Source organism: Callorhinus ursinus, unplaced genomic scaffold (assembly GCF_003265705.2).
Source record: "Callorhinus ursinus isolate GAN/ISIS: 27379988/994484 unplaced genomic scaffold, GSC_fseal_2.0 scaffold98, whole genome shotgun sequence".
In the NCBI taxonomy this organism is placed as follows: domain Eukaryota; kingdom Metazoa; phylum Chordata; class Mammalia; order Carnivora; family Otariidae; genus Callorhinus; species Callorhinus ursinus.
The window spans coordinates 1,595,148-1,607,550 of record NW_027397160.1 but is presented as its reverse complement, the minus strand read 5'-3'; the positions used below and the strand labels follow the sequence as shown (position 1 = coordinate 1,607,550).

The following is a 12,403-nucleotide window of genomic DNA, read 5'->3' as shown; positions in this document are numbered from 1 at the left end:
GGAGGCCCACGCTCCTGCTTCTCCTCCTCCTGCTGTGGCGCCTTTCTCTGTCTTTCCCTGACGGCTTGGGTTCCCCAGGGTTTTGTTCTAGGACCTCTTTGCATTACTGAGGTCTCCCTACAGGGTCATGGTATTCACTTCAATCATGATTTCCTGCCAGTGACTTCAGACTTCCACGCTAGACAAGCCTTTCTAGAAAGTACCAGTCCTACATATATCCAGAGGCCCCCCGGACACCCCACACTCTACAGTAAGAAACAGACATGTGCTTTCTGCGTTCTTTCTGGACTGTTCTGTGAACGGCTCTGCCATCTCGCAGTCCCCCATCTGGGAAACTCAGGAGTCCTCCTAGACCCTCCTCCAACGTCCGCTTCTTCACACTAAAACCCGCGGGGTCTGCGTCAGACCATGCTCTCCGTCCCACCGCCTAGATCACTGCAACTTTAACTCTTCTGCTCCCGTTTTTGTGCTCCTGCAGCCCACTCTCTCTGCGCTGCCAGCAAACGTTGTTGTTGATCCTCAAGAGAAAAGGAGGAGGGACGGAGAGACAGACACATAAGGTTCACACGGGAGTATTTCAATCGCTGCTGACTGCCTTTAAAAACACCACATGACTCCATCATCCGTTCAGGAAGACCCACTTCAAATAAAGCACCTAAGAATAGCCACCCCCTTAGCCCTTTTTCAAAAACAGAAAATCGGCCATCTGTTTTCAAGATTTCACGGGTTCTTGAAAGCACACATGTATCACATTTTAATCTTTCCTGTTTTCCCCCCATCGTCAAGTGCAGGGGTAGAAAACTGTGTAGGATAGACTTTGATGGTGTTACTCACCTCTAATAGAATGCCTTTCAGCAGAGCAGACGCTTTGCTGGGTTATCCGCACGGGCTGTGCAAATGGTTGCTGTTCTTTCCGTACTAAGAGTTCTGCCACCACTCTGATGATTCTCACCTATGCCAGGTCGGTCTGTCCACTCCCACATAACTCAATACACCATGTTTATTTATTTACTGCCACAGGTTTAAAATTAATCTTGGTTATCTGGTAGGCAATGAGCCTTAACTTTCTTCTACTCTTCTTGGCAGTCTGCTCTCACAAATTCTAGGGTCAGACAACGGACAAATTTAGGAACACCACGTGTACTTGCAATATTGAGTACTCTTCTCCGCCCATCAACATGGCATGATACTCTCTGCTCTCCTGTTTCTGGTCTGCCAAAGCTCCTCAGTGATATTTTGTGAGTTTCCAAAGGATAGTTGGCACATCTTTTGTTGGACATTTCTGGGTACCATATTAGTTTGTTGCTATTGTGAAAGGTGGGGCTTTTTCCAACGGATTCTTTTAAATCTGTTATTCCTGGTGTGAAGGCATGTTCCTGATTGCACAGGACAGTCCTGCACCCAGCATCAGTGTGGCAATCTCATTAGCCCTGATACTTCACTGATTCTCGGGGATTTGTCTGTGTGAGCAAACTTACAGTTTACAAAGAGTTTTGTCTTTTCCTTACCACTGTAATTTTAATACAAGTTTAGATGGACAGATCTTTATTATATTCCTAATTTTATGGGAGTATTTTAAAATTTTAAGTTTTAAAGATTTTTTAAAATTTATTTACATGACACTGAGCAGAGAGCCTTACCTGGGACTCGATCCCAGGACCCTGGGATCATGACCTGAGCTGAAGGCAGACGCTTAACTAACTGAGCCACCCAGGCACCCCTAAAATTTTAAGTTTTAAATTTACATTTTAATTAATTAAAAGTCAATTAAATGGGCTTTTCAGTTTCCCAATCCCACTAGCCACATTTCAAGTGTTTCACAGATGCACGTGGCTAGCGGCTGCCATGGTACTTAGAGGCCGTGGCGGCTGCAGCACAAACAAACCATTTCCACCGGCACGGGAGCTTCTGCTGCGCTACTCTAGAGCGGACAGGTGCCTGTCTCAGCCCTGCTCATCCCACACATCTGTAATACCCATCTGGCTGCAGGAGGCACCTGAGTTTCTTTCAACACTGGTCTAGACTCCAGAGGGCCCAGTCCAAATTCTCCACTAGGATGCGTAAATCCTGCCATAAACCAGCCCCCACCTTTCCCAACCTGCCCTGTCTGCCCGTGTGCCGGGGGAGCGCTGTCTGGAAATCCCCCAGCCCACTCAGCTCTGGCTCATCGTTTGTCTAGCATGTTCTTCCCTGCGCTCCTGCAACACCCTCCTCACACATGCTTTCAAATAAAGCTGGAAGAAACTCTATCTCCTCCATCAGCCCGGCTCGCCCATTAGGACAGCTGCTCCCCTTCGGGGGCCTGCACACATCTTACGATACAGCCACTGTGTACATGTCTTTCAGCCTCACTAAGCCATGAGCGTCTCGGCACTCAGTCGGCTGAGTGTTGCTGAGCACCAGGGTGACACACGGAGTGTCTTGGTCTTCTCGCGCTGCCCTAACAGGGTACCACAGACTGGGTGGATTAAACAAGAGAAATGTATTTTATCACCGTTCTTAAGACGAGACATCTGAGCTCAAGGTGTCAGCAGCTTTGGTTCTTCCTGAGGCTCTCTGCTGAGCTTGCACACAAGCTTCTCACTTGTCCTCACATGGCCTTCCTCTGCGGGCACACACTCCTGCCATCTCTAAGAAGGACACCAGTCCCACTGGATCAGAGCCCACCCGCAGACTTCATTTAACCTGCATCCCCTCCTTAAAGGACATGTCTCTAAATACAGTCACACAGGGGGTTAAGGCGTCAACCTACGAATTTGGGGGACACATTTCAGCCCATGACGCCAAGATTACCTAATAATGAGGCCAGATTATCTCATTTCTATTACCTTTATCTCTAAATGATCTCCTAATTTTAGTGTTTCCTGAAAAGGGCTAATCCACACCCTCCATCTTCAGAGATAAGCAAAGCAAACAGAGCCTGGGAGTTAATAGGAACTCTCTATGACACGCTCTTTTGAGTTACTCACCTGCTTTTACAGCATGAATATGTCCTTTCACATTTCAGATACTTAACTTAAAGGTCTTTTATCAAAGATCCTGGAGAAAAAGTTCTGAAATCTGAAAGGAAACAAAAGATCTTTCTCTGCTATTTCCAAAATGGTACTTTCAAGTCATGAATAGTCAGTGTAAACTGAAGGAACAGGATTTCTATTCTTCCCTTAAAGCTGAGTAACACAAAGCCAAAGTCTGAAAGGAAACCCCTGCACGATTACTGCCCCAGTGATTACTTGAGGTGCTGCCCCAAGAATCCAGGAAATCTCAAAAACAGAAACCATTCATTTCCTGTGTGGAAAAGAAGAGGGACTCTGGGTGCATCACTCTAAGCGATTCTTTATCGATAGATGACAGAGACGACTATTTTAGGTGTTGTGTCTTTCAACGATTTTTGAAACACAGCTTTTGTTTTGTTTTGTTTTTTGCCGTGTAGTATATAATTTCCCAGTCTTTGTAATACACAAGTGCAATATCAGCAATGTTAGATAATTTTCTCTATAAAGATTGATCCATAAAGACTGCAGTCTTACCCAAAAGCAAGCTTACTGTAAATAAAGTGCTAGCACAAAAATTAGTTTTAAAAGATCTACTAGCAGAGCAGAATAAAGTAACTCAACCCCCCTTCATCCCACCCACCCTTTCTTCAGCTATGTCACAGGACAGTGACCAAATACTTTGTATGGATTCATTTTTATTTTAAATACATGCTGCATATCACATCAGGTAAAAACACATGAAAAGATGAAATAAAAGTGTGTTTCAAAACTTACGACTCTTCCGTACTTTTCAACTAAAAAGATGGAGCACTCACAGCCTGGACCCTGACGAAGAGAGACAGGCATGGCAGCAACACAATGGCGACCATTCCCCGGGGGTGCACGGCGTGAAGTGTGGGTGCTGGTCATGGGCTGTGGGGGTGACGCCATTCCCCAGGCTCATGTTTCCATGAGACTCTTCATTCGAGACCAGGGACCCCACTCAAGTCTCTTTGCAGACTTCTAAGCCCTAGATGTACATCTACCCCACTTTGTAAGACTAAGGGTCTACAGAGAGAAGGGGACCAAACGACCTAAGTGATCTGAACCCAGTTCACGCTTGCCTCCCTGCATTCTTAACACAGCAGCTAGTGAGTCTCAAGGACATACACTGTCAAAGCACAAGTTCCAGTGATCCCTCACGACGCTTCAAGTAGAAACCAGTAGGGCCACCGGGCTGGGCCCAGGCTCAGGCCACCTTTCTGGCCTGCCTCCTACAACCCCCCACCTTCTCACCACCTGAGTCACCACGCTCAGCCGACCCACGTGGTTGGGATGCTCCCTCCCCAGTCACATGGAAGTCACCTGCCTGGGGTGTTCTGACCACCAGTCTAAAACCACTGCCCTAAGTCCCAGTTGTTGTCTTTCTTTTCAGCAGAGCCTGGATGGACAGACGTCCGTGGATGTGGATGCACACCAGCTCTGGTGGCAGGGTCACAGAAGAGAGCAAGAAGCATCTGGCCCCAGCCCTCAGGAAGTGTCACTATGGACAACTAAACCAGAGCCAGCCACAGGCAACAGGGTCCTGAGAGAGGGAATAATTCAATTCAATACACACAGACCAACAACTATGTGGCAGGTACAATCTCAAAGTGCAGACCATTGATAAGGGAGACAGGCACTTAACCCCACAACACCACATAAGTCAGCCTTTCAACCTGGGTCTAAACCAGAGAGCCCATACGGCAGTTTAGGGCCTCTGAGAAGCAGATGCTAAGACAGAACAGACATGCAAGAGACTTAGGAGAGAAATGCCCGTGAGGGGAAACGGGGAGCAAGCCGCAGGCTGGAGCGCTGTCTGACACGATGCAGGTGATCCCTGGTAGAGGTAGAGGGAAGGCAGGCAGGCTGGGCAGGAAGGGCCTTAGACTCCACACAGCTCTAACAAGGTTTCAGGCCAGCATGGGTCCTTGAGCCAAAGTCCCCAGCAGGAGTCACAGGCTCCCAGGCCCGAGCCTGCCTTTGTACTCCTGCAACAGAAGTGTGGCCTCGGCAGGAAGGTGGTTTGGGCCCACAGCCCAGAGGTGAGGCCATGGGTGGATCACGGCCACCTCGGGGCTGGAAGATCCTTCCAGATGGCACTTGAGACTTGAGCCCCCCACCAGCGGGCACTCCACTGGTAGTTTCCTCCTGGTAGTCTGAGCAACCAAACCAAATTCTGGGTCAATGGCCCCCTGAGACACAGGTCTGTCCTGCTGATGAATGGCTTCACTGAATCTGAAAAACTATTACCAAAAAAGCTAAGTATTCAATCAAGCACAGATGATTCTTAATTTACAACTGAAAACAGGGGTGCCTGGACGGCTCGAATGGTGGAGCGCGTGACTCTTGATCTTGGGGTCACGAATTCAAGCCCCACATTGGGCAACGAGATTATTAAGATAAAAAAAAGTAATAAAAGTTTTAAAAAACTGAAAATAAACACGTGTAGTTTTTACTCTTTTATTAATTAAACATTCATTAAAATGCCTAAAATATGCTAGGTGCTGAAGACATAAAGACGAACAGATCAAAACTTCCTCTTTAAGTGTTCCCTATGAAGTAGCAAAGAAAAGCAAGCAAACAAAGAAATACAATCATGCGATAAATCCTACAGGAGTGATACAATGAGCACTACAGGGACACAAAGTGGCAGGCACCTCACTGGATAAGCGGGTGTTTCTCAGAGCAAGGCAGAACTTCAAAGAGAAAGTGAAGTTTAAACAAAAGCAGGAATTCAACAGTTCAGACTAGTTGGCAATGAACAGTATGTGCAAAGTTTTAGGATATTAAAACTGAAATCATAGTATTGATACTCTTAAAAGCGTATAAATCAAAATTCAATAAAGAAAAAAATTTTGTAAGGAGACAACTGTGCTAGGATGCTTCACTACCAAAAAAGTTCTAAAGGGGAATATTCCTGAATCATGTAAAGGGGGACATATAAGCAATTAGTAAGGACAATTTTCAGAGATCTTCCAGCATGTTTTATAAATTGAAAACATCTGACTGTCTTTACAAATATAAACAGAAATCCTTATTATGCCAGCAACAGATAAAAAATTTGTTACAAAAAAGTATAAAGAAATATACAAGGACATTTGGGTATTTCCTTAAAAGTTCTGTTAGAGTTGCATGGACTAGCACTTCTCAGAAGTTTTGGACTCAGGACCCCTTCAGGCTCTTAAAAATTACTGAGGACCCCAAAGAGCTTTTGTTTGTTTGTGTTATATCGATCAACATTTACCATATTAGGAATTAAAATGGTGAAATTTTTAAAATATTTCACTCGAATTTGTTTACAATAAACCATGTTAACATAAATATATTTTAATAAAAAATAACAGATTTCCAAAGCCAAAACCTTCAGTGAGTACAGGTATTGTTTCACTTTTACAAGTCTCTTAAATATCTGGCTTTGTAGAAAACAGTTGGATAGATTCTCTTATCTGCTTCAGCATTCAACCTGTTGTAATCTGGCTTTTCTGAAGTCTACGAGGTGAATCCAGCCTCACACAGATGTTGGACAAGGGCGGAGTGTTTCAGTAGCCTGTACAGATCACTGTGGACATTCTTCAATATCACACCACCCAAACTAGGCAAGTGGTAGTTTCTCCCAGAACAGTTGCAATGTAAAATCTAAAACCGTATCAATGAACTTTTCGTACTGTTGTGTTACAACCCAATGGTCTATTATTTTGAATGGATCTTTTCACCTGTGCACAAATTTGTAACATGATACACTGATACTTAGAAAATACTGGTTCACAGAACTATATAGATCTTCCTAATGTTGACACATTTCATTATATAATATCAAAACCTGACATTAATATTGCCACTGATCTCATCAAAAAAGTATTTAAGTAATGAGAGGCTGTCATGCTCATGGTGCAGATAAGTTTTATAAAAATTTTTGTTCAAAAGCACAAGTATTATCATTGACCATAAATTCTGACAGTTGTTCTCGTTCATTTATGTTCCAGAAAATGTCCACCAGATATCCAAGTCTTGGAAACTGCAGTTTGTCCAACACCCATTTTTCAAGTAAACACGGCATTCTGCAACAAACGCGGCTCATTCACTTTGCAACTCAAGACACACAAGTGCTGTTGCTCACAACAGGCCCTGGAGCTCTTGGAGGCACTTCCCATTGTCTCATATGGACTATTAAGAAGATGGGCATTCAAGGGTTGAGAGTTAAGAAAATTAATTTGTATTGTTTCATCAAGGAAGGATACAGGTAAGTGACAGTGCCGCCTACTTTTGCTGCTGAGCGGGGAGTTGGTGAGGTAACAATGGCCGTCAGCACCATCAGTACAAACACAGGAAACAGAAATGACATCTTAGTGTCACTGAAAATAGTCTTCCTTCACAGGTGCCCAGAAAAGGTCTCAGGGACCCCCAGAGGAACCACACGGGCAGATTACTTCTGGAAGAAAACCCAGGAAATGGACACGAGAGAACACCTGGCGGGGAGGGGAGGGGCACACCACACACACTCACACTCACTCATGCTCACTCACTCCACCCCACACTTCCTTTGAAGTATTTCACTTCTCTGCCCCCGTATCTGCATTACTTTTTAATAAAACAGTGTGCAAAGCTGATCAATGGAGAAATGGAGCTAACCCTGACCTTTGACATCTGAAACATTAGCTTGCCAGTGGGCTCTCAACAATTACTGAATGCACGAATATATACAAATAACAAATACAAAAAACAAAAAGTGGCAAGAATCCCAAAGGTGGGAGCAAGTGTGATGAGACTTCCAAGAAAGTAGCCACATCAGAGAAGGCATTTGGGCTGAGCTTTGATGGATGAAAAGAATTTGTGGACACGAGAACTTTAATATACCACAAAATATTTAGGAAGTACAACAAATGTTTATTGATGTAAAGGCAATGTCAGGCTTCTGTTTTGAAAAATAAGAATTATATAACAAATTACAGACGTTACAAACATTTAACGAGGAAAAAAGCTTTGTGAAGAAGTCCCTTCCTCTACACCCACAGAGCTTTTCCCCTTTTTGTTTGCCAGCAACCAGGCTGAGGCCCCTACGTTAACAAAATGCAGTAAAACAAGAAACAGACTAAAGGTAAAGCTTTGAAATAGACCTATTAACCAGAATAGGAATAAAGAAACAGGAGTGGAACAAAGTTGATTGTGTAGGAATTTCCTTTCTAAACCACTGCAGGCCACTCCACCAAAGCACCAACTTGACACCACCATCCAGGTTTTTCTTTTCTTTTCTTTTCTTTTTTTAAAAATTTTATTTATTTGTTTGACACAGAGAGAGAGACAGCGAGAGAAGGAACACAAGCAGGGGGAGTGGGAGAGGGAGAAGCAGGCCTCCTGCCGAGCAGGGAGCCCGATGCGGGGCCCGATCCCAGGACCCTGGGATCATGACCTGAGCCGAAGGCAGACGCTTGATGACTGAGCCACCCAGGCGCCCCCCACCATCCAGGTTTTTCAAGCAGTTCAGCACCACCAGCCCCAAGATACTGTACAGTACCAAATGAGTTGTGAGCTATTTAGAAGGTAAGTTGACACTATAATAGGTAAAGTACCAGTGTTTGGGAATTAATTCTTCTTTAAAGTCAAAGTTACACGTCTGATAACCTCATTCTCATCCACGGACATTCTCATATACTTTAAGGAGCCACACGTGTAAACTCTGTGTGTGTTCGTGATGGGGGGGTTGGGGGGTGCCTAAGAAGAGTGGGGTTCTGCTTTCCACCTTTCATCCTAGGAGATCCTAAGAAGGGTGAGAAACAGCTGGGAAAGTTAGGGGCCAAGACCAGAGTTATTTCCCTCTTGGGAATCCATAACATAAAGCCAGCAAACCTGCCCTATCAGAAAAAATCAGTGTATCCTAAGACCAGAAGCCCCCTAAGGGCTGACCCCAATTGCAGTGGTTAATGATGACAATCCAGTGAGGATGCTGGGAAAAAGGCCACACGTGAGTTATGAATAAAGGCAGGGCCATACTCAACTAATCACTACTAGTCAACTAGTCCGGTGTACAGTCCAAAGGAAGTTGTGCAGGATTTTCCAGATTATCCAGGTATCCATCACTACCGGTCTCCACGTGGGCAGCATTTTGTCTGTCAAGTCCCTCTTCCCCTAACCTGCCTAGCACAGTGTCAACGCTAGACTTTATGCAAGTTCTCACTCAGAGAAATGTGAGCATTGCAAAGCCATCCTATTTTGAAATTACTTTATTCTGAATTAGAAGTTTATCCCCCGCACACACAATGGGGGGAAGGGAGGCCCAGGACAGAGTCGCACTTCCTACTTCTACTTGATCAAAATTTACAAGTGATGACAACAAGACTAACCTGGGTTGCTTCAGGACTGTGCTTCACTAATAACACCTTGCCAGTTTCAAGGCATGTTCACGTACTCTATCCGACTGACTCTCCACAAGAACTACGGGGTGTCCATAAGGCTGCTGGCTGCCTCCCCGACAGCCGACCAAACCCACATTCAGAGCTGCTATCATCCAACGGAAGTTCAGGGGCGCGTACCAGATGCCAGCCACTGTGTGCAGATGCCGAAGGTCGGCCTGAGACAGTCCCTGTCACAAAGCGTCTCCGAGTCCAAGAGGGAGGCCCTGCATCAACACAATCGTGATGCAAGCTGAAAAAGCCAGCATCAAAGGTGTGGGAACACCCTGGGAGCAGGGCCAAGTGTCACAGGGCCTGAATAATCACAGACCTATTTGGGCCAAAAGAAAGGTGTCAGGCGAGTCTAGAAGCTGGGACATAGGCCAGGGCTCCTGCCTCCCTGGCGCCACGCACTCTGGCCTCTTTCAGGTTCTGTTCACACCCTTCCCGGCCTAAGCTAGCTTTCCAGTTTCTCTCCACTCACATCCGACCGTACACCCACCCTCTACTCATCTCTACATCCTCCACACGCATCTAAAATGAGGCCAGCACAAACGGAGCAAGAAAGAAGCGTTTTGTTCACTGGATCCAACCTCATCTGTCAACTCCTAGAAAGCACTCAAACATACAGCCACAAAACAACAAGAATTGAGGGAATAACAAATACACTGGAGCAGAAATTTGGAGCAATCTACAAAACCATATCTGAAATGTGTAAAGTCTGCATCTACATGATTTTCCCTTGATGAAGAACTATAACAAATTCAGGATAGCACTTCCTGTCAGAACCATTCCTAATTTGAGGTTTTCAGACTGCTCAAGGGCATCTAATCACAAAGAATTCTCAAATCCACCCACTTCTTACTGCACTTCCATTAAAAAAATGTGCCATGTATCATAGAACTTTAAAAAATTTCAGTGTTGAATTCAAAACAGCTGCAAGTAGATGCTGTATTATCTGTAAAACAAAGGTGACAACTGCACCTTCCACTCTGAGCTTGGTGAGTGTTAAATGAGTCCAAGCAAGCACACACTTATTTAGATGGTTCTTTCAAAAATTCACTGCCCCAATCTGAGCCCACTTACCAACCTGAAACTTAATAACTGGACCATGAGAAAATGGATTCTAAAAACTGAAAATGCATTTGTTTCAAAAACAGAGTTAAACATTTAGATGTGTTTCCTCAAAGGCTGCTGGCTGCCCTGTAACTGGGCAAGAACTTACTCTTTGTGCAATGAATCCAAACACAACATCAGGACACAAGTCTCGGAAAAAGATCATTCTAGATGCCGAAGCCACCCACCTCTGAAGTGCAGTTACTCCAGTCTATTTTTAACAAACAACCATTCATTGAACTTTTTTTTAATTTTTAAGAATTCCGGAAATGGGGCAACAACCTCGTTCTAAGTGTTCAGTGCTTTGCATATGTTCTTTTAGCCTGAACGACGCAGACAGGCAGGTGCTGCTACAACCCGGTAATACAGGGGGCCGCGGACACACAGGCTGGGGGTGGGCTCACAGGTCCTGGGTGCAGCCACCCTCAGGAAGCCCAGACCTGCAGCCTGGAGCGCGGAGAAACACCGCCTTACTGCTTGGACAAAAATGGTCATTCCCGTCGAGACTCACGTGCTTGAGGCCAAACCACCCAGTCAAACCGCAGGGCTCGGTGACCCGCCGGGAACCCAAAGGCTGGCGGCCTAAGGCGGGGGTGGGTGGGTGGTGGTGTCCAGTTCTCCGGGTGCGGGCCAGGCAGGGGTCCCGGGGTGAGGGCCGGCCGGGGCTCCCGGGATCCGGGCGGAATCCGGGTCAGGGTCTGGGCTCCCGGGCTCCGGGACGAGGGCCGGGCGGGGATCCGGGCCGGGGTCAGGGTCCCGGGTCCCGGGGTCCGGGGTGAGGGCCGGGCGGGGGGTCCAGGCCAGGGTCTGGGGTCCGGGGTTCAGGCCGGGGTCCTGGATGAAGGCTGCGCGGGGGTCCCGGGGGTCCGGGGTGAGGGCGGGGGGGGCGGAATCCGGGCCAGGGTCTGGGGTCCCGGGGTCCGGGGTGAGGGCCGGGCGGGGTCTGGGTCGGGGTCCGGCGTTCCGGGGTCAGGGCCGGGTGGGGTCCGGGCTGGGGTCCGGGGTCCCGGGATCCGGGGTCCGGGGTGAGGGCCGCGGGTGGGATCCGGGCCGCTCACCTTCCGACAGCTCCAGCTCCAGCTCGGCCAGGCTCTCCCGCACCTCGGCGGGCAGCGGCACCGCCTCCAGCGGACACCCGCGGTCGGCCATGGCCCGCTCTGGCCGCGCCCCGCGGACGACCAGGCCGGAACACGCCCGGGAGGGGCTGGGGCCGCGGTCCCGGCCGGCCCAGGGCCGGGCGGCGGCGGCGGCGGCGGCGGCGGCGGCGCGGGCGAAGGCTACCTTGCTCCCCTCAGCCCCGCGACCCGCATCTGCCTGGCGGGGAGTTGAGGCGACGGGGTAGGGGCGCGGCCCGAGTGGCTCCGCACCGGCGCGGGAGCGGGCGCGGGCGCGGGCGCGGGCGCGGGCGCGGGCGCGAGCACGAGCGCGGGCTCCGCCGCCACTCCGCGCGCCCCCGACCTCCCGGCCGGCCCTACACGGAAGGCGCGTGCGCGGCGGGAAGGGCGGGAGGGGGAGTGCGCGTGCGCGGCGGGTCGTGGGCCGGGCTTGGAGCGGCCGGCCCGCCCAGCAACACCGAAGGCTCGCTCCCATTGGCCCCGAGGATGCGGCGAGTGCCCTGCGGAGTCCCATTGAGAGAGGCGGGCAGGTAAGCTGGGCGCCTGGACAAGTTGGCTGCCCGGGTCGAGCGCGCGCTAGGTTCGGCCCTGTCCGCCCTCCGGGGTTGGGGTCTGGGGTCCGCGGGCCTGCGCAGCCACTGGCCACCGGGGTGACAGCAGCCAGTTAGTCCATGTGTGACCCTGCAAGTGTTCCTTCAGCTGCACTCTTGGCGCTTTCCGCCGATTCCCAGTAGCCTTGCTGGGACACCCTGTGCGCACTTTGAATACCTGC

The 12,403-nt window shown here is 48.6% G+C and overlaps 1 protein-coding gene across 7 annotated transcripts in view; it reads right to left on the bottom strand.

Moving 5' to 3' along the window:
* The window catches only part of DIP2A (disco interacting protein 2 homolog A), a 104,146-nt gene extending 92,253 nt beyond the window's left edge, over window positions 1-11,893 (bottom strand). For 4 of the 7 annotated variants that reach the window (XR_003206217.2, XR_012376998.1, XM_025863382.2 and 1 more), the window contains exon 1: window positions 11,575-11,893. Coding sequence is in view for 5 of the 7 variants with exons in the window: in XM_025863382.2 (XP_025719167.1) it covers window positions 11,575-11,665 (91 nt within the window). In the remaining 2 variants the exon portion in view is untranslated. The remainder of the gene's footprint in view (window positions 1-11,574) is intronic. The other 3 variants (XM_025863380.2, XM_073888907.1, XM_025863381.2) reach the window with 2 other exon arrangements.
* Between the last annotated feature and the right edge of the window lie 510 nt (window positions 11,894-12,403).